At 37.7% G+C, this 22,232-nt stretch overlaps 1 protein-coding gene across 4 annotated transcripts in view; it reads right to left on the minus strand.

The window, feature by feature from the left end:
• MAP2K4 (mitogen-activated protein kinase kinase 4) overlaps positions 1-22,232 on the minus strand; it is a gene marked incomplete at both ends in the record, with an annotated part of 102,648 nt that overhangs the window by 13,981 nt on the left and 66,435 nt on the right. For all 4 annotated transcript variants that reach the window (XM_079724667.1, XM_079724666.1, XM_079724665.1 and 1 more), the window contains 4 exons: positions 2,385-2,512; positions 5,410-5,461; positions 7,868-7,987; positions 15,118-15,237. In XM_079724667.1, the coding sequence (XP_079580793.1) occupies positions 2,385-2,512; positions 5,410-5,461; positions 7,868-7,987; positions 15,118-15,237 (420 nt within the window). The remainder of the gene's footprint in view (positions 1-2,384; positions 2,513-5,409; positions 5,462-7,867; positions 7,988-15,117; positions 15,238-22,232) is intronic.

Here is a 22,232-nt window from a genome sequence, read left to right on the forward strand (position 1 = left end):
CTTTATGACCTACTCTCAGAGGGATGCACTGTCATTTCTGCCACATGCTATTCATGAGAAGTGAGTGACGAAGTTCAGTCCACACTCAGGGCTGTACTTAGCCACCGCCTTTTGAAGGGAGGTGTATTAAAGAGATTGGACAGATTTTAAAACTACCACATACTTGGTACTTAAAACACTGCAGTAAACAGCTCTTACACCCAACATTTAAAACAACTAAGAAAAGGAAAGTATGTATATGTATACACATGCACACGCACACCCACCCACGCATATGTGTGATAATAAGGAAACAGTAAAATTTCACAGTTTTCAAAGAATTATGGGGACTTCCCTGGCGGTCCAGTGGTTAAGACTTCACCTTCCAATGCAGGGGGGGGTGGTGCGGGTTCGATCCCTGGTCAGGGAGCTAAGATCCCACATGCCTCACGGTCAAACACCCAGAACATAAAACGGAAGCAATATTGTAATAAATTGAATAAAGACTTTAAAAATGGTCCACATAAAAAAAAAATCTTAGAAAAAAAAAAAGAATTCTGTATCTTTCCCCAAAGACTCCTGGCCAAGATGGATTTCAACCTCAAAGAACAGAAAACTATACTATCACAACTGTTCTGAGCTCTGGGGAAAATTTTCTGAGCTCAAGGAGGCCAAAGTTATATTTTTGATCACTAGGTGATCAATACTTTTTTACTGTATGAATAAAATAAAGATGAAAATTTTCCCAATTTGATTTTTAAAACTTGCATAACCCATCTAAAACCTTTACAAGGTACACTATAAACCAATCTCAAACATTTTTATGTAGCAATCATAAATATTAACATAGCACATGTAAAAATATATTAAACATATAAACTATGAACCATGTAGGGATTATTTCTGGAATGCCAGAACGGTTCAACCACAGGAAGTATATGTTACTATGATGTGTCATATCAACAGCTGCACAGAAACATTTTATCAGACACTGAATGATGCCAAAAAGGCATTTAATAAAATTTAATAGCCATTTCTGATTCATTCTTATTCTCTCTCTCACACACACATTCTCACACACAGATATATACACATACACTTAGTAAACCAGAAAAAGACATTTGTTTTCAAGTCAAGCAACATAAGAATCCTACCATCAATACTGTCATTCAACACTGATACAGTTCTAGGCAAAGCAACAAAAATAAACATGAGAAAAGTAACAAAATATATATAATATGATTATAGGTAGGTAGGTAGATAGATATGAGAAAGATCAATAAATACGAGGAATGCCAAGGCAAAAATTACCTGCAGAATGGTACCTTGAGTGCCATCTGAAACCTATTCAAAAAAGAGGTAGGGGCTTCCCTGGTGGTGCAGTGGTTAAGAATCTGCCTGCCAATGCAGTGGACATGGGTTCGAGCCCTGGTTCTGGGAAGATCCCACATGCCGAGGAGCAACTGAGCCCGTGCGCCACAACTACTGAGCCTGCGAGCCACAACTACTGAAGCCCATGTGCCACAACTACTGAGCCTGCGCTCTAGAGCCCGCGAGCCACAACTACTGAAGCCTGTGCGCCTAGAGCCCATGCTCTGCAACAAGAGAAGCCACTGTAATGATAAGCCTGTGCACCGCAACGAAGAGCAGCCCCCACTCGCTGCAACTAGAGAAAGCCCATGAGCAGCAACGAAGACCCAACACAGCCAAAAATAAATAAATTAAAAAAAAAAAAGAGGTAGATCAGTATTTTGGCTGGTTACAAAATAAACATATCAGTATAAGTAGCTTTCCTGTGCATCAGCAGGTATTAAGCGTCTCAACCTGATGCTCCAGGTTGAGAAATAACTAATGCCTCTACCTTGCACGTGTCAGTGAGTTTCTCTTACCTCCGAACATGCTATTAGACATACTCAGTTTTATGAGGAATTCGGCTTCCCATTCTTCTCTAACCAGAAACAGCACCACTTACACTATCAATATGTCTACTACAATTGTAAACATACAACCAATTGTAACATTGATTGTAAACATACAATCAATATGTCTACTACTTGACTGTAGTACCTCCTACAGTCAAGACAGCATATGGGGGTCTAGAGATACAGAGAGGCCTTCTGAGAACTAACTAGAATATAATGAAAAAATAGTAATCAGAGAAGACCATAAATGCTCAGTGCCAGGCAAGAGGAATACAGTAAGACAATGAAACAGGAGTTCACTGGGATGATTTCGCCAAGTTTCATAGAAGAGCTAGAACTGAGTTTGGTCTTCGTGGAAGAGGAGAATATTCTAGTATGGTGAAACTGCACGACCAAAGCAGATTCCTTAGTAGTACAGCACCAAAGGGCACAGGATCTCTGTGCAATGACTGTTAAGCAAGAAGGTTTGGCCTTTGCACTTACTGCCATGTATGGCCTGCACCCAGCATCTCTTGTCTTGGCAATGGAGTCCACAAGCTGTCCACTGATGCCAAAGTCGCAGAGTTTAATATTTCCACTTCTATCCAGAAGAATATTGGAAGGTTTGATATCTGCAAGACACAGATGTCACTCAACATTCAAGTAATCAAACGAGCTATATTCTGAAGTATTTCAAGGAAAAATACTGAAAAACCTTACAAAACATAAGTGATCAAGTCCTTAAAATTCAGATAGCTAAGAAGATGAAAAAAATTTTCTGAATGCTAAAAACTCATTATCAAAAAACTCCTCATATTAAATTTAGGCATTCTATAAAGTTTTCTTCGTTTTCATCAAGAGACATACTCATTTACTTGTTTCAAATTCATTACTTAACAGTCAAAACATGTAGGATGAATTTAATCTGTAAGAGTATACTAAGCTACTTTACAATACGTGTCAAAGATTATACAACTAAATGCAAAGTATACAAATGATAAACTCACAATTTAGTTAAAGGAGAGCTTTATCTAACTTCGGAAAGTATCCAATCCAGTACATCTAAAAGACCACAAGCTTTGGGATCAGACAAGCAGAGGTTCAAGACCTGGGCCTGATGTTCACAATGTGACCTGGGGCAAGTTCCTGAACTTTCACTTAGCAACCACAATTCCCTCATCTACAAAATATAAGTAATAATTCCCAACTTATAGGATTGTGGAAATGAAAACACCTATTACAGAAACTGAACATTGTTAGTGCTCAGTAAATGCATCCACTTAATAATTATTTCTCCTTGAGAGATTTTTCTGATCTTAGATGGCTTCATCAAGTCTCTCCCAACCAACCTTCTCTAAGAGTCATCCTGGAGAAACCAGATTCATTTTTACCATTCTCAGAGTGTGTGTGCTTTCCCGCACACCTGAGAAAGCTGAATCCTTTCCATTCAGTTCTCCAGGTTTTATACAGTCTCATCACCTTGGCCCCTAGGTTATCACCTCCTCCTCACTCACCATCAACTAACTCACTGCCAGTGTGTACAAATCAGCTAGCTGGACAATTCTCCCCGCCTTGCTCACTAATTCTCTGTCCCTATCTCAATCCTTCGAGGCATTTCATTGTCCCTGTCATGGCTCCATGAATAAAAAGGACAGAAATAAATACAGGATACAAAAATATCTGCCTGTAACTCAGAAGGGGACCTACAAAAAAATCCAGAAAAGAACGCTTACCGTCACTGACACGGCTGACTGCCTATCAAACACCCACCCCTAACCATGCCACCATCCTTTCTAATGGAACTTTCATTTTACTGAGATCCATCCTCCTCTGTGTACATCTATCCGCACCTCCAAACACGGGGTCCTGATTGGTCTAAGCTTATCAGGGTAGCCTCGTGCTCCTTGCCAGGGACTAGTTTAGGTAAGGGCATAAAGGAGACAAGAGAAAATGTGAGAGACAAGTAAGGAAGAGCTCCCTGCTACTAACACAGCCACACAGAAGAGACAGCTTCTTCTTCAAGAGGCTGTTATGCTAGGCGTGACACAGGACCTGCTTTAGCTGTTACTACCCTGAGGATGGAGCCAACATGTTAAGGAGAGCAGAGCCAGAAGAAGGGAGCCTGAGCCCTAATCACATCGTGTTGGAGCCACCCTATCTTTGGACTTACTACGACAGATAATGAGTTCCCTTGAAGTTTAAGCCAGTTAACAGGATTTTCTCTTACTTGTAATCAAAAGCACTCTAATTACAGCAAAAAAAAAAAGCTAACTGATCCTAGCTGGTAAAAAAGACTGCTATAAATTCATCATTTTACTTAGTCACAGGAAAAGCAAAGTTATTTTTGAGGCCTTTCCCTTTTATTTAACCTTGGGCAATGTCTTAGTGCTTTACTGTGATTGGTGAGAATCCCTAAGGTAATTGTCAGATGCTCTAAGGTAATACTCCCATAATTACCAAATATAGCCAAAAAAAAGGGAGGGAAAAAATCCAAAACAAGAACAATATGAAGTACAAGAGGAACAAAATAATTTTGTTTAGGGACCTAATCCTACATGATCTTAGGCCAAAAGAGAAAATAAGAAGCCTAGCCAATATTATTTTTAACAAGCATTAAGCCAGGCAAAATTAAATGAAATATTCTGATGTTCAAGGTTAACTAATTGCTGTGGTCCAGGGTCAACCTCAAATAAAAATTACTTAAATCAATGCCCTAATTACTAATTTCTTTAATCACAACCTTAGAGCCCTTTAACCTTAGAATTCAAGATTTTTTTCATCTCTGAATACAACTGTTTCCTTTCTGTCCTGTGTTGTCAGGCTGAATCACACACTGGCATGTATCACCTTGGGTTTGTCCACTACAGATTTACTGAGGGTACAGAACTGTGCCTCTTCAAAGCCACTGCCTCACTACCCCGAGTCTGGCATAGTAATAAGACAGAGCAACTACTTAAACTATTTGCTGAATTAAATTCAGGAATCCCACTGTCTCCCAAAAGACAGACACCAAATGTTTGAATTTGGACCTGTGTCTTAATAAGGCCAAGATCACTGTTTTCACAAATACAAATGCTTTAGAGGAATTTCAATGTAAAATACTAATTAAAGAATCTTTCTCAATTTACAAAAATATCCTCCCAAGTAAAGAAGAAACACTTGATAGGGACAGTAGCGTGCCTTTAAAATGATCGAGGGTGCTATCCTGCAGATCCTTCTTTGACGGTCCACAGGTTCACCTTCCTGACTTATTTGTATAGACAGAGAAACATTAATTATCTATCAGGCAAATGAATAATTATTTTTCCACTAAGCCCCAACATTCTAATAAGTTAGACTGAAATTTATAGAATCCCAAAGGGAAAAAAATCCTAAATTAATAATAAAGTTTTAGGGTACATATAGTATGTTTTGCTAAAAATACAAGTATTTTAGGAAAAGTTATACAATGCACTGTAACTGTTAATTTTTTTCCTATTAAGGAAAAACGTTAATTTCTAGTCTAAAAAAAAAAACAATTCATACCCACCTCTGTGAATGATTTTCAAGTTTTCTTTTAAGTGGTTTAGTGCTTTCACAGTCTAGGGAGGAAAAAGCAGAGACGGATGGGATAAACAATCAATTTCCTTCTAATCAAACAGCACAATAGCTTACCGTAAAGTAACAGCTCGGGTAGCTCTCTGCATTCTTTTGGGCTTAATATTTCAATATTCTGTCCATTTTTTATGTTAGCTGAAGATGCTAAATTATTATTTTAGATCTGAAATCATAGTTGCCTTTACACACCCTTCCCTGACAGCTAAAAAAACAAATGGGTAACTTACAATTTTTTTAATAAGTCATTAAAAAGTTGTATAATCTTTCTCATACCATCGAACTTTTTATGAACAGATATATTTAGTACAAAAAGGTCCAACAGTCTGGTTCCATTAGCAACCCTAATTTAATAAGTTTTTCCAAATCCTCAGTTTCTCACAATCATTCCCCCTCACTGGGTGTGGAGTCTGCAAAGTAATTTTTGCAGAGCCAGAATTTATCCTGTTGTTTGATCACTGTTCATGATCAGGAAATCAAAGATTTCTCCAGGAATAGAGGAAACAGAGACTTGAATTAAAATTTCTACAACCTCAAACTAAAAGAGATGTGAAGCACAGGCCTACAATTAAAAAAGTCAAGTCTCCGCTGCCATCAAGCTGCTGGGTGCAGAACACAAACTCGCAATGTTTCAAGCAGCCAGGCTTGTTCATGGGGTTATTAATTAGCAAGAATGGATTTAACACAAAGTAATTTTAAATGTTACGCTTAATATAAAGGATGATCACCAAGTCTAGAAACACAGGCAAATATACAATAAATGATTTATTAGTGTACATTACATATATTGCAATATAGGCTAAAATAATTTTATCTATGTTTTCCAACTTCATGATCATCCTGTCGTGCAGTGGTTAACAGCTGGATTCTAGGACCAGACTGCCTGGGCTTAAATCATTTACACTTACAGATGTATGAATTTCAAAGCAAATTAATTACTTAACCTCTTCATGCTTTAGATTTGTCATCTGTAAATAAAAAGGGGGTTACACTATTTACCATTGAGAGTTGCTATGAACATAAAATGTAATGAGATCTTGGCCTGACACAAATAAACACTCAATAACCATGGGCTATTATCATTATTCTACTATTGTTCCATCGTAATTATTATGAATAGTAAAAAGTTCCAAGATAAAGCTAGGTTTGGTATACCGAAGAGAGATGACTAAAGTGATCAACATAAAATTTCATACACCTGTCTGAATAATGAAGAAGTTTCTAGTAAAACTTGTTTATACTAGACAGCTTCTTTATAAAATTATATGAAAGGGTATGTATCTTAATAGCTCATAAAACATTTAAATTAAGCATTAATTCAGGTAAATAATTTAAAATATTAACATGAGACCTATTAATCTTAAGATTATGACTAGAGTTTAACCTGACTTTTTAAATCCCAGTTATACACACATATCTCTTACAACTAAAATACAGTTCAGAAACTGTCTACATATTTTAACACTGACCCTTAATGATTAAACAGGATAAACTGACAATTAACAGGCAGACTATATTGGATGTGGAGGATGCAGGGAAGAAAGAGGAAATTCATGCAACCAGAATATCTATCTTACAACTTCCTATAAAATTTAGTTTACACATCCACTAACCCAGGTCATGTCATTAGTTCAGATTCTCAGGGGTTTCTAAGAAACTTACTAACTTGACTCTATCAAAAAATTTTGTTTTTCTTTCTGTGAAAAAACTGTGAATGACCTTTGTTAGCTAAAAGAACAAGAAAGAAAATGATCATTAATTCATTTTCAAAACTATAAACACATAAGCAAAACAGTGCCTCTTTTCTTTTTTGGTACTATGGTAAAAATGATTTGACCAAATTAGTAGTAATGCTGGTTACTGAAATTGCTAGTCAACAATTTAAGTAGTTTAGACAGAATAGCCCAAATCTTAAACCACAGGAAATATACTTTGTCTAAAGAGTTTCAATTAAGGGATTTCAAGGAGAATGCTGCAATTCTGATTAATTTAAGCAGAACTGTGATAATATAACCTATTTAAATACAGTTAAAGTAACAAGGGAAAGAGGAACAGAAGATTGCTTTTTCTAGCCTTATTTACAGCACAATCTATTATGGTCCACTCTGATTTTAATGGAAAGAATACTGTAGTATTTATTACTGAAATGTATGATTTCAATATGTACTTTTCAATAATGAAAAGTGTCAGTGTAGTATTTTGAAAATTGTTCTTACTACTTGTTGTGTTAATTACCCCACAGAAGTGATTTTCGTCTCTTTTCCTACTATAGTGATTTTCCAGGAAGGTCAGTAACATTCTGTGAAGGGCATTCAGATGTGTGCATTCAAAATTCCAGTAGCATCTTTATGTAAGTATGTATACAAGGAACAAAGTGAAAACCAAGTACTTACTGCTAAAGTGATTTTGCCTAAAATTTCTTCTGGAATAACATCATCTAATACACTATATACATATTTGTAAAACTTATCAAACGAGGTAGACATGAGTTCCATACAGATCCAACAGTCACCCTATAAAAAAACAAATATCAGTTATTCTTATACATCTTAACATTAAGTACCACCTTTCCTTTACTTAAAATAGAAATACAATGAGAGAAGAAGCAATCTTCTTCTTCTTCTTTCTCTTTTTTTTTTTTAATTTTTGTTCCTTATTAAAGTGCTGGACAGAATATTCTCCTCATGTTCAAACACAAACTTAGTTGCCCAATTTTCCCCATTCTTAATTGTAAGGATGGGCATAGTCTTACATAGAAAACCTTTCGACTTTTATAAAAATTTTCAAACTCTGCCATGATTAAATAGAAAAACAGAAAATATGTGGGAAACTGTTCATTCTCACTAACAAAGGAAATAGATTACAGGAATCTTGAGAAACTACATCAACTTCTTAAATTAGTAAAAAAGAAAAAAAATACATAAAACAAACTCAATGCCTAAAGTCCTTGCTTAAATGCCACCTTCTCAGTGGCCGACATTGAAAATGCCCAATTCAAAATGCAAGTCATCCCCCTCTCAGCATCCCCTTAACTGCTCTACTCTGTAGAGCCTTTATCATCTTCTAATATAAAATATAATTTACTTATTATGGTTTTCATTGATCTTCCCTATTAGAACATACAGTCCACCATGACAGGGGCTCAATAAACATTCCTTAAATGAACAAATGCTGGCTATAATCAAATCAAATCATTCAAAAACTATTGGCAGCATTGTAGAGTGTTTTAAACCAGTTTGAAGGCAATTTGACAATAAAACAAGAGAAATAAAAGTGCCTATACCCTTTGATAGAGTCATCCCATGACTGGGAATCTAACTTAAACAAATAGCTCGTAAATTACAAAAAGAAAAAACAAAAACAAACTAAAAACCTCAACTATCTCACAAGATGAAATGGTACATTATTAAAAGGATTACCTGAAATTAAATTATTTTGAAAACTATACAGTTCATGAGGTATGCATGAGAAAACACAGGCTATAAGCCGATTCCATGTTTATAATGCTGTAAAAGTATGTGCACATATAAACAAGGACTGCGAAGTATCTTGTGAGAGTGAAAAGAGCTATCGGGATGATGACAAAAATTACCTTTAAAAAATTCTGTATATGGTTACTAATTTATGGATCCAGCTATATCCTTAGAGATCTTCTACCACTAACCTCCCTCCCCTAACGTCTGGCTTGCATTGATCATACGAGAGATCTATGCCCGTTGAAGTAAAATGGCTTGCTCAGAACAGCACTGCTAATTAGCGACAGAGCCATGAACAGAATCCACTTTACATAACTCCTTTCTCCTATCAACACCTCCATGCAAGGACATTTAACTTATATGTAGAGACAGCACATGCTGTGATGACTGCTGAGATGAATGATCCCACTCTTAAAATAGAAGCACCTGCTGCAACATCCCTGTAGCTCCATGGCTTCACAGAAGGCTGATTTGTAAAGCATATTTCACTTATAGTTACTCCAATCTTTCTTCTTAGGTCTCTTTTGCTGGGTGCTCTTGCAGAATAACCTTCATAAATGACTAACACTATTAACCCAAAACACACACTTGAATTTATTTCAATCTAAAGACACCATCTCAATAGATTTACTAGAATTTTTTAATTAGAGAAAAGGATAGCACATTTAACTCACCTACTTAGAAAAACAGCATGGAAGGAACTTAACTTCAGTAATATAGCAAAGTGGGACAATCATTGATTAGAGTGTGAAGGCCTGACTTACTCATCCAGGCTCTCCCACTTTCCACTTATATAAGCTTGGGCCCCGTCAACTCCTAACTATGAAATGGGATCGCCCCACAATCTTCAATGGACTATGATAAAGATCAAATGAGTTAACATATGTAAAGCACAAAGTAAAGCGCCTGGCAGCTGCTAAAACCTAGAATTAAGAAAATGAGGGGAGAAGGGGAAAGGATGGAAAAATAGGAAAGCAACCAAAAGAGAAGGAAAGACAAGGGAACAAGGGAGATAAAGGGGAGAAGTAAACTGAGGTGAGAAGGGCAGGCACAAAGGAGCAATTAGCTCCAGGGCGGGAAATCTTTGTGGTTTCTAAGGCACATAACCTAATGTAAATGTATTTCTTCTGGCAGTTCCTTTTGGCCATGACTGAGAATAGACAACAGCGTTAAAAAAAAAAAAAAAAAAAAAAAGGAATGGTTTGAGCTGCCTCAAAAGCAGTGACAGCAACATTACTTTCATGTTCAAGCAAAAGACAGGACAACCACACAACTGAAATACAAAAATAAAAATTACTGAATATGGATTTACTGAAAAGGAAGGTGGAGGATAACGAAACTGAACTACTAAGATCAAGATAAGGGTTTCAGAGACAACATCCAGATAAAACCAATAACATAACTTTTATACCAACAGGAACAACTTAGAAAATAAAATGTTTAAAAAGACACCACTCACAGTAGAAAGAAAAAAGCACCTAGGAATGCATCTAACAAATTAGCCTAGCCAGACTAATCAGGAAAAAATAGAGAAGATACAAATTACATCAGGAATGAGAGAGAGAGGGAGGTAACATCACTGTAGATTCTACAGATATTATGATGATAATATAGGGCTATTATGAATAACTTTATACCAATTAATTTGACAGTTTAGATAAAAGGCACAAATTTCTGAAAATAAAATCAAACTACCAAGTATCACTCAGGGAAAAACAGATAACCTGAAGAGAACTCTTTGAAAGAAACTAAACTGCAAAATAATTATGCTGAGTAAAAGACAACAACAACAAAAAAGAAGGGGGTACATGCTGTATGATTCCGTTTACATAAAATTCTAGAAAATGCAAACTCATCTACGGTGGCAGAAAGCAGCTCTGCAGTTGCCTGAGGATGGTGACAGCAGAGAGGAAGTGTGTATAACCTACGGGACACAAGGAAACTCGTGAGAGGTGGGTATGTTCATGACCTTGATTATGGTGATAATCCCACACGTGTGTACATTTGTTCCAACATATCAAATTGTATACTGTAAATATGTGCAGCTGATTGCCAATTTTACCTCCATAAAGCTGTACTTAAAACTTGCCGGGGCGGGGAAGGAAGGGGAAAGGACAACACGAGCAGAAGTAGGGGTAGAAAGGGAGGAGGTGACTAAATTTGGCTAATATCACTGCCTTTTTTTTTGTGTGTGTGGTACGCAGGCCTCTCACTGCTGTGGCCTCTCCCACTGCGGAGCACAGGCTCCGGACGCACAGGTTCAGCGGCCATGGCTCACGGGCCCAGCCGCTCCACGGCATGTGGGATCTTCCTGGACCGGGGCACGAATCCGTGTCCCCTGCATTGGCAGGCGGATTCTCAACCACTGAGCCACCAGGGAAGCCCTATCATTGCCTTTTACATAACCTGATGAACTCCTATAGTCACAGATTACTCAGAACAGTATTTCCTACACTGGAATTTCCCCAACCTCAAAAGATATCTTAAATAAGGGATTCCTTGCTATTAAATTCTGAAAATGTATATATTAAAAGACATTTTAAAAGTGCTTCTAGGGCTTCCCTGGTGGCGCAGTGGTTGAGAGTCCGCCTGCTGATGCAGGGGACACGGGTTCGTGCCCTGGTCTGGGAAGATCCCACATGCCGTGGAGCGGCTGGGCCCGTGAGCCATGGCCGCTGAACCTGCGCGTCCGGAGCCTGTGCTCCGCAACGGGAGAGGCCACAACGGTGAGAGGCCTGCGTACTGCAAAAACAAACAAAAAAAAACAAACAAAAAAACAAACAAACAAAAAAGTGCTTCTAAGTCTCAGTATTGATAACATAAATAGTAGGTCTGGCCTTTATGTAAGCTACAGGCTAAAAGTCACTTTCATTATTCAGTACTGTCAAGCTCTTTTATCCCTGTCTACCAAGTCTGAAAATGAATTTAGAAACCTGTGCAATTAGATGTCTTAATAAATTATCTAAATAAAATCCAAGTTGTATTTTGGACTTCTTATCCTCATTTAGTTTCATCCTAGAAAGAAATATACACATGGCTGGAGACAACAGCAATAAATGAGTTACCAACTTCAGTATTAAATGTTATTTATTCACTGCTCCAAATAAAGTTATGGAACTTTCAGAGGCTCAGTATTACCCAATGGCAAGATTAACCTCTACATTGTTGGTGCCAAGAAGAAGAAAAATAACATCTCATGGCTCCGTGATTGTTGGCTGACTGAATCAGACCAAGAGTTGATGTCCTGTGGTCGTATAAATCATGTGAAATGAAATACTATGGAGGCTTTTCACAGGGATGGGAGTTACAAGCATTTGTCTCTCTCACAACAAGTCCTGAATGCGCTCATTCATGTCCAGTCTCTTCCTTTCATAAACCCAGAATTCTGTGTCTATTATCAAAACTGAAGGTCGGGCTTCCCTGGTGGCGCAGTGGTTGAGAGTCCGCCTGCCGATGCAGGGGACATGGGTTTGTGCCCTGGTCCAGGAGGATCCCACATGCCGCGGAGTGGCTGGGCCCGTGAGCCATGGCCGCTGAGCCTGCGCGTCCGGAGCCTATGCTCTACAACGGGAGAGGCCACAACAGTGAGAGGCCCGTGTACCGCAAAAAAAAAAAACTGTAGGTCATGTCACCAAAAAAGGATCCTTTTCTTTTAAGTGATCTAGCTCAAAAATCTTTCTCCAAACCATTATTAAATAAATGCTTATTATTTTTCACCATTGTAACTTCAGGAAAGTTACAACTGTGACTATGCATATGCACTCTTCAAGGTGAACTTGCTGCTTCTAAAACTTCATTATTCAGAAAGTACCTATTACTTCCTTCATTCTAAGATCTAAGGAAGGCGGGGGGTGGCTTCATGTTCAGCCTAACTAGGCATTTTGTGACTTTACACAACTTAGCTGTATAGCTCCTGACCCTTCAGCTTCTCATACGCAAAAACTGCAATGTTTAAAAAGCAGATTATTTCTTAAATGAAGCTCAAGTTCTTTATCCCTGGACCACTTGTGGTATAACAGAAAGAACAGTGAGATTTTTGTCTCTGAAGTCCTGTCCGTGACACTTCTTGGCTGTGCGATTTTTGTCAAATTAGTACTCATATCTCAGTTTCCTCCCAGGAAAGGGGATAATATCACCAACCTGCCTGAGACTGTTGTGAAAGTAATAAATGTGGAATCTATAGAGCATTCAATAGATGTTAGTGCTTACAGATGCATATCTCAATTCCAGTCAACCTTCCTGAGATATGAAACTGAATTTTACCCAACTATTCATAAGGAATCGTAACAATCCTGTTCAATACTATTTTCCAAGCTTTTTGTTTTGTTTCCAGTAACTTTTCAATCATGGATATCACTCTGCTTTCTTTTCATAAAATCAGACTTCACACTATCTAGCCTGGAGCTACATATTTAAATGTTGCTCAAATGAATTATCAAGTAAACGAACATGAGAAATAAACTGGCATACTTGAGCACTATGGAGGTGAATTAGGGCTGGGATACAGCCCATGAGAGTCTACGGAGACAGTGAGCACAGCATGGAAAAGCTGACTGTGGCATCCAGTTAGGAGAGAAAATCTAGTCCATTCCAGATAACTACTGCTCTTCATGAGATGTGAAGAGTAGTGTGGCCAGGGGATTTATGATTATGAAGAAGAAATTCATGGTTTGGGGGAAGAAGGGAGGAGGAAATGGCAAGATTCCTGTGCAACATGAAGAAAGTTCCAGATTCATGATCTTACAAACAGAATAACAGTATATAATACTTCGGTGCAGGATACAGTTACCTGCCTGAATACATGACTGTGTGCGCTGATGTGATGTAATATTATGTGACATGGGGAAGAAAGTTAACAAATTCAACAGATCTGGTCATAAAAATGAACACTAAGTCAAAAAAGTACAAGGACAGGAGGAGAAAGAAGCTATGTGAGTCTAAAACTAATCGTGATTAATTAGTGATTCAACAAAGGGATGGGCTCTATCATGAAGGAGAACACTTCTGGTTAATAGTGTTATCTATTAAGGGCACAGAAAAATAAATAAATATTTCAGGATTGGGTGATGAATTGACTGACGAACCTCTAAGGTCTTCTCCAATGATAAGATTTCATATCTTTCTATTCAGTGTAACATTCAGTCCTGTCTTACAACATAGTGTTTTTTAAGTCAATAACGGTAACAAAACCCCCAAAACGACACCCTCTGCAATCCAGTCCCAAAAAGAAGGGCAGGGTGGGATGCAGTTTTTCCTCACCAGTTCATAACAAACCCACCACTACCAGCTCATCCTAACATTTTCAAAATGATAATGGATATTTTTTTAAGAGTATTTAAAATGCTTAAGAGTTCAGTTCAATTCCCATTCACCTAACTAAATATCACAAGTGTGTGATAACTGTCCAGGACACCATAAAGTATCTGATTCACTGACAGCTCCACCTTTACTTCCTGACCCTAACTCACTTCCCTGCTTTAGGGAGTGGTGTGACTGGAAATGAGCAAGTGCACTGACAGCTGCAGGCAGAAGTGATAACCTGTAGCAGGATACAGGCGAGTCAGAGACCACAAGAGATACATGATCCTGACACCAAGAAACTAAAGTTCTAGCTTCTACATAAAAATCTGGATAGCAGAATTAGATAAAAGAAATTCTACTGCAGCTGTTAATTTCCATGTCTGATGAATTTTATTGAGGATTGTGGGTGGACACAAATAAATGCTTATGCTAAATGCAGATACACTGGATGACAGAAATGAATGAAAGTTTAAAAAAGGGGTTGGGGAGGACCGAGGGAGCTCAAGGACAAAAGAGATAGATCTAAATATAGTAACATATTTAGAAGCCAGATGATTTGTCAGGTTCTTAAAAAACAGAAAATATTTACATGTGAAGAAGGAAATATGGAATTCACAAATGACAGCCATAAAATACTTAATTAACTAATATAATTAAAGTATGAAATTCACCCCTTAATCAAAGGAACATGAATGGTAGAAATAATGTGTAAATTATCATGGCGATATACTAAAATGTTGAGAAATCAATGTATTACTAATGTACAGCATTAAACTGAAGATTAGAATCAAATCCTGCCATCCTCTTATTTATTCCAAGTAGACGTCCACTTGTCAGCTAAGACCTCAGCTTAGGTTTATTCCTACCTCTCTGAAGAGTGCACCATAAAACTGAACAATGTACGGGCAATCACTACTTCGCATCACTACGTCCAAATCCATGAGAAGTTGTTTTTGCTCTTTTTCATCCACTGTTGACCGAATTCTCTGGAAAAGAAATGACAAAAAATGTCACAAAAACATAAAACAACTTCAGAAACCAAAGAAAAACCACTACCACAAGACTGAAAATTCTGAGCAGACTTCACAAATACTAACCAGACATAAAAATTATCGTCTTCCTTATACTTTACAAGAATAATTTTATCACAGAAAAATAAAATAGCACTTAGAAAAAAAAATTTTTGACAAAATAGCACTTAGGAACTCTTTAAGGGACACAGGGCTTTTTAACCATAAGCATTCACTGATGGTGATGGAAGGAATGCCCTGCAGGCAAATATAAAGAAAATCTTAACAAGCCATCCTCTAAACAGTTTACATTGAATAATTATCAGTAGTTTCATACATACTTTTAAATCACCATTTCAGAATTGTATGGAATCTGGGCATTCAACGCAAGAACAGCCCTCTTCACTCCCTGGCATCCTTACGGCTTAGCATCCTCCTTCTTTAGAGGTGGAAAATAGCCCAGAACAGGTAAAAGTGAGAACTAGCGTAGGGGCAGCACACAGACTACGATCCATGTCTCCCAAATCCTGTACTGGTACCTTCCCCCTTCACCACACTTTCTGTATGTTAAAAACAAAAAGTTCTACCCTGACTCTCCAACTCGTGAGTCAGAACGCAGGGCAGCATAAACATGTGGAGGAAAACCTAAAAACGAGGAGACAGAGGGCTGTTTGTCTGCTCCTCAGATGATGAGGCCCTCCCCTGTACACTGCAGGCCTGGGGTATATCCCCAACCCACCTGTACAACGACGACTCTGCACAATTCTAAAAGACTCCCACAAAAGATAAGCGTCCCCAGCCCTGCCACCCACCCAGGAACTGTACAGAACATGGAGATGTTCAGAGCGACAGCTCCCACTGCACTAGAGACAGGAAAGAATCAAATTCAGACAGTGTAAAATATTAATAATGAAGTTACAGTTTAATGACAAGGCATGCAAACAGCTCTGTTCTCAATGTTCACAATGTCACACCGCGCCACTGTGTACAATACATAGCACATACTTACAAGGCAAGTTAGTATCAAAAAATATACAAGGTGGCATTTTGTCTTCCAAAGACTTCAAGGTATCTGTCCTCAATGTTCTTGAAAGGGTGAAGGCAGTCAATTAAACTCTTGAACCCATTTTACAGAAGAGAAGCCAGAGGCACAGAGAGATACAAAAGATGTATTCCATGTGACACGACAATAAGCAGGTGTATAAGGAATATAAGTAGGTTCTTTCATTTTCATTTTTCCTACACTAAATGAGGAATTCCATATATTCCAAATACAAACAAACTAAATTTTGCAACTTAAAATTTACAGCCTGCTAGCTACAGTACTTCATACCAAATAAAATTTACTAGCTGGCATCCATCTTGTAGACTGATTTATTCCAAACTTTCTCACACTGAATATCCTGCCCAGATAAATAAGAAAAAAATAAGAAGAAGAATGAAAAATAAAAACAAGTAAGACTAGTACTTTTAAAATTAAGAAAATCCCCCCCCCTTTTCTGTACTTTCATAGTTTGGAGATTAATAATTTTGCTTTTAAATCAACATCGGCATAATGTCTGCTCAAAAGGGATAGTTTTAAAAAGTCAAATTAGCCCAGAGATGTAATTTGTATTTGTTCAAAACATGACACTGAAATTTTTGTAAACATTTAAATTACATTAACTTCTGTTTTAAAAAATATAACTTTAAAAGTGTAGCTGTGAAAATAATAATTTGGGAACGCTATTATTTTTAAAAGACTTAATAATCCTATGTATCTAAACTTAAAAGACAAAGAACTGGTAATTAGAGACAAACAGGGAAGAAAAAAGCAAATGATCCTCTGGTTGCAGAAGATTTCTACCTACTAAAGAATTCTCACTATTAATAGATTAAAAAATTTTTTTTTCTATTTTTACTATTTTTCCTTATTTACAAGTGTACTAACACACACACTTATAAAACACTATTTTAGAAGATGCCCTCCTTTCTAGTTTATTTTTTGTTTCCCTAAACTAGTTATATGGTTTTCTAAATTTATAATAAACCTCAGTAGTTATCATCAATAACTGACTCTTGGGGACCAATTTCTAAAAACACTGCTGTTGCTACAGAAAGGATACATGTTACTGTGTGAACTGGAGACCTAACTGAAGTCCCAGCATCTAACTGATATGATAGTATTATTACTAACCATACTGGAGAGAGAGTGCCTGGCACAGTTGTAATCTTTGAGATCATCAGCATGGTAGGAAAATTTGTCCATCTGTAAAATATTCTTTAATGCCACTGCTAGCATGAAAGAGAACGTGGCAGGGGGGCGCTGCTGGATGGCCTACCGCTCTAGTGATGCCTGTCACCACCTCCTCACGCTTTCTGAACATCTTGTCCAAGTGATGGGCATTGGAGGACTAGCTGCTGGTACTGCATCTCAACTGTTTAAAACTGAGCAAGTACAGCTAGCTCTGAATTATACTGATACTCAAGTTTTAGGGTCGTATTGTAACATTTATTATATGTGAGGAATTAATAAACTAAGCTAATTCAAAAGGCCTGAAGGACTCAAAGAGGAGATTAACTATAAGCATATATCTCCTACAATAGCAGTAGCTTCAAATTAATGATTTTAATTCAGTAATTCAATAAGTAATTCAAGTTAGAAAATACAAATAATCGATGATTCAAATGACAAAATACTTAGTAATAAAAGTCACTACCAGGAAAGTTTTTCTAAGTGAACATCAAAGTAATGTGTATGGAAAAGATTTCTACCATTTGAAATAAGTAAGGCTCGGATTCTCTAATGAAGGGAGCATAATCACCAAAAATGGAACACATCACTGAGAACAAACTTCCCTTCCCCTTATAAAGCTGTCCTTAATGAGGGTACTGGAAAATGCAAATGCAAAGGTGAAGCCAATTACACTACTTGAAATTCTCCTGTAATTTAAATGTTCAGAAATCAAATGTGTTGATAAATGCCTTGAGTTACAGGAAATTTTCATTTATTGATACCATAAATTTAAAGTTAGATAAGGCTAATGTTTATTTGGGCTCAGCAAACCCTTTTTTTAAAATTTCTATTTAAGAAAGTAGAAAATATTTAAGAAAATCATCTCAAGAACCTTAAGTTTTAAAGAAAAGTTTCACTTTCACCCAGATATCATTAAAATTACTCTTGTTTCTTCATTATGGGGCTATTGAGCTTTTACTTGTCACTGTTTTATTAACCTAGCTTAAGTTATCACATTCTCTCAGGACAAACTAAACTACTTTTTAAAAATCAACCTACATAGCATTTCCAATAATGAAGTATTTTCAAAGTATTACAATTTTACTTTATTTGGAACATAATGTAGAGAAAACACTTTTAAAGCAAAACAAGAATTACTACCCTACTTATATAAAGGGTTTGCTACAGTGAAGAAATTTTATACACCTGAAGGTAAAAATATATTTTTAAAATTGTTGTCCAAATCTGTATACAAAGCTGTTTTATACTTTAATAAAGCTTTAAAAGCAGGTAAATGCCAATAAAAACTGCATGTAGCTACAGATCAGCAACACCTCTCATTTAAAGACACTTAGTAGAGGCAAAGGGAAAAAAAGATAAATTCCTAGTTCCCTGGTTGTATGACTATTCGTGTTATATATGGTTCTTGTCTAATTAAAAAAAAAAATTCCAAAGAGCTTCACTTATCTAAAGCAGCCAATCCAACTCATGCCATTGGCTGAAGCAGCCACAAATTCAGTTACTAGAACTCTGTAAGGATTAAGCTACAGTTATAGAAAGTTAAGAAGTTCCATAGGACAAGCTAAAAAATTTAAGTTAGAAATTGCCCTCTTGCCCTCTCCTACCTCATGCATAGAACCCAGCAATGCTCACTTTGAGAACAGTCCCAATCGTACAGAAATACCAAGAAGTGGTTGAAAGTTTGCTTTCCTTCTTCCTGTACAATGTGGCATCTTCAAGTCATTGGTAAATTTAAATGTTGACAGCTTATACCTGGCCTCATCTGGAATGCCTCAATTTTTAACAACTTGAATTTAAAGTATAAATACTCCTTTTCTGATATGAACAGCTATTTAAACATGGCACAGTTCTAGATGTCCTCTAATTTTTCACTGGGATTTCACACACACTATTCTCTCGCCTTATCTCCAAACCCTGCCAACCCGACCTCTCAGGTAATTTGCTGGTACTCGTTAAGGATGAATAGTTAGGGACAAAACTAACACCAGTAAGTATGAAGGACTTTCAAGTTGATTAAGACACATTATTAGGATGGAAAGGGACTGGGGGAACTATTAAAACTAAATTCACTGAAGGACTGGGGTGGAAAAGGCAGAGAGAAAGAAGCCAAGAGGATGGATGAAAACAGGCAGTACACACTCCTAAGGAAACCGATTTCACCCCTTCTTACTGAGATACTATGACCGCATTAGTGTCGCTTTCTCGTTTCTCTTCCTTTCCTAAATTTATTTTCAGAGGTCAGGAGTGACATGGAGAAGCAATAAATGGAAAGAGTATGATGATGACCCATTAGCTATTATGGGGTAAGGTCAGGATGGCTCAACTGTGGCAAAGAGGAAATGAAAAAAGGCCCACAGGGTAGGTCCTCAGAAGCGGGTCTTCAAGGAGCATTTTGCCTGGGCGCTAAATGAACACCTAGCTGATTCTGGTAGTGTCCTTGCCACCCACTCTGATTCAGAGTTAACCCACATCTCCGTGTCAGAGTTCTCAGAGCTATCTCAGTTGCTAGAGAAGCCAGGCACACACCAAAGCACTGGGGCCCGCCCTGGAAGGACCCCAGTCTGTGTCTGCCTGTGTCCTATGCAAGAACTCTGGACTCTCACCAAAATCCCAGAGTTGTTCTACCTGCCAACTCAACCTATAAGGAAAGGTCAGGCCAATGACCAGCTCTATCTGTTGGATAATGTGTGTGTGGAGAAGGCCCTCTGGGTTACCTGATCCCATTCATGTTTAGAGAAGGAGAAAATAGGTCATCACATACTCAAAAGACTCAGGGTAAAGAAGACTGATAAGTCATACATGTTCCTGATTAAAAACAGTAGTTCCACAATGTGTATGACAGATGTTTCTAGGATCTGGGCGTTCCAGGCAAAAAAGATACACGTCATCTGCAAACATATCAGGAATCAAGAACCGAGGAGTCCAGGAACTGACTTCAGACAGACAGACTTGAAAATAGCAACACAGTGAAATAAACTTACAAAATGTCTATCAATTCTGATACTCCATCTGTGTTTTTGTTTTGAAATGGAGAAAATACATGGGGAAAGAGATGTGGGGAACAGAATAAATGGGAAAAGTAATGTGAAAGGGCATGACCACTAGTCCTGGGAGGTATAGCCTCTAAACTCTCACATGACACATTCTTGCCGGGTCTTTGAAGGGCTCAGCTGAGGGTCCAGAGGACAGTGTAACAAGGTGCCCGTATTCATCTGTGGCTGCTTAGAGTAAGTTAGGAATAAGGTATGAGTATTCAAAAGTGAATGAGGGGTGAGTTCCCCGATCAGAAATTTGGGCACGGACACAACGAAACTCAGCAAGGTGATGTATTCAACAACTATAGAGGAAATCAGTGTATGGCTTTACAGATTATTCTAGGCATTGACTAAAACAATTTATCACAGAATAAAGTGATGCAAGCTATTAGTATTTGGGCCATTAGGCAAAGTGCTACTTTCAATTTACCACCAACCGAAATCAGAGCACCAGAAGGTCTTTCCCCTTCGGCAAAGCCGTGGGGGATCCGCTATCACCTGCACGTGGCTTGAACTCAGCTCTCAGTGGCTGTGGCTCATCCCTCTAGCTGAGCGCCTCTCACCATCTAAGGTGACCAACAGTATTTATATTCTCTACTCAAGTAATTGCCAAATATCTTGCCAAAATGGGATGAAAGCTTGCGCAATCACTAACAGGACAGGAATGAGATCAAAGGCTCCCTGTGTCAACTGTGGATTTCTTAATAAGCCATGTGATCTAGCCAATCGAATGAGAGCCTAAGACACCAGACTGAGTAGACACTGATAAGTATCACCCGTGCAGGAATCCTAGAGCTGGTACCTGGGCAAACACAGCACATGGGATCTCGAGTGGACTCCTCTCCACAGAAAACAAAGAGGGATGGAATGAAGGTTCTACAGCATTTCATTTAAAATCAAATGATGAAGAGAACAAGGATTTCTTAATTGATATAATTGTAATAAACGTATTTTGAAAGTATCCAGTTCCTAGGATCCACAAACACCAATACTGCCCTGTCAGAAGGGCAGCCTTGTTCATTAAGCAGTCCCTGCCCTTTGGTTAGGGACTCCTCCTAAGGTTAATATGTGAGAGAATAAAACACAAAGGGGGATCCACTGCCAGTCAGTGGATGACTTCAGATCAACCTAAGTCAGGGAGGTAGGGGATAGGAGAGCAAGGATCACACTCAGATCCCCAAGTGTCCCCTTGGATTCTTACAAACATTCGACCCTTACAACAAATGTGCTGCTTTCCCAGCAGAAATGTCCAGAATTCAGTTCTAATACAAAGTTAGAAAACCCCAGAAACCACTGCAGCACATCAGTGAGCTATCACTTTCCTCTGAGCTGCAGGAAACCCTAGGCATTCTTATTTTCCTAATTTCAAAACAAAGATTCTATATCCCACAGATGCAGCAAGACACTTAACCTTAGCTGCTAAAGAGTCTTCTAAACAGATCACATAAGAAAATGTCCATGATATCTTACAATACTATCACTAATAAGGTCAAAGCAGATGGCAACATTAGCCAAAACAAACAGTAAAAAAAAAAAAAGGGAAAGTATTTGGAGTGCTGATCACAGATGCAAAACTGTTTTTCATGTCAAAGAGTAACAAACTGTGTGTCTGTTAAATCAATTGTTTTAAATTATGAAAACACATGTTTTTACTAAGGAAGAAAGAAAGGATACTAATTCTTAATTGCAAAACCATCTGA

Source organism: Hyperoodon ampullatus (assembly GCF_949752795.1).
Source record: "Hyperoodon ampullatus genome assembly, chromosome: 19".
Classification (NCBI taxonomy): Eukaryota; Metazoa; Chordata; class Mammalia; order Artiodactyla; family Ziphiidae; genus Hyperoodon; species Hyperoodon ampullatus.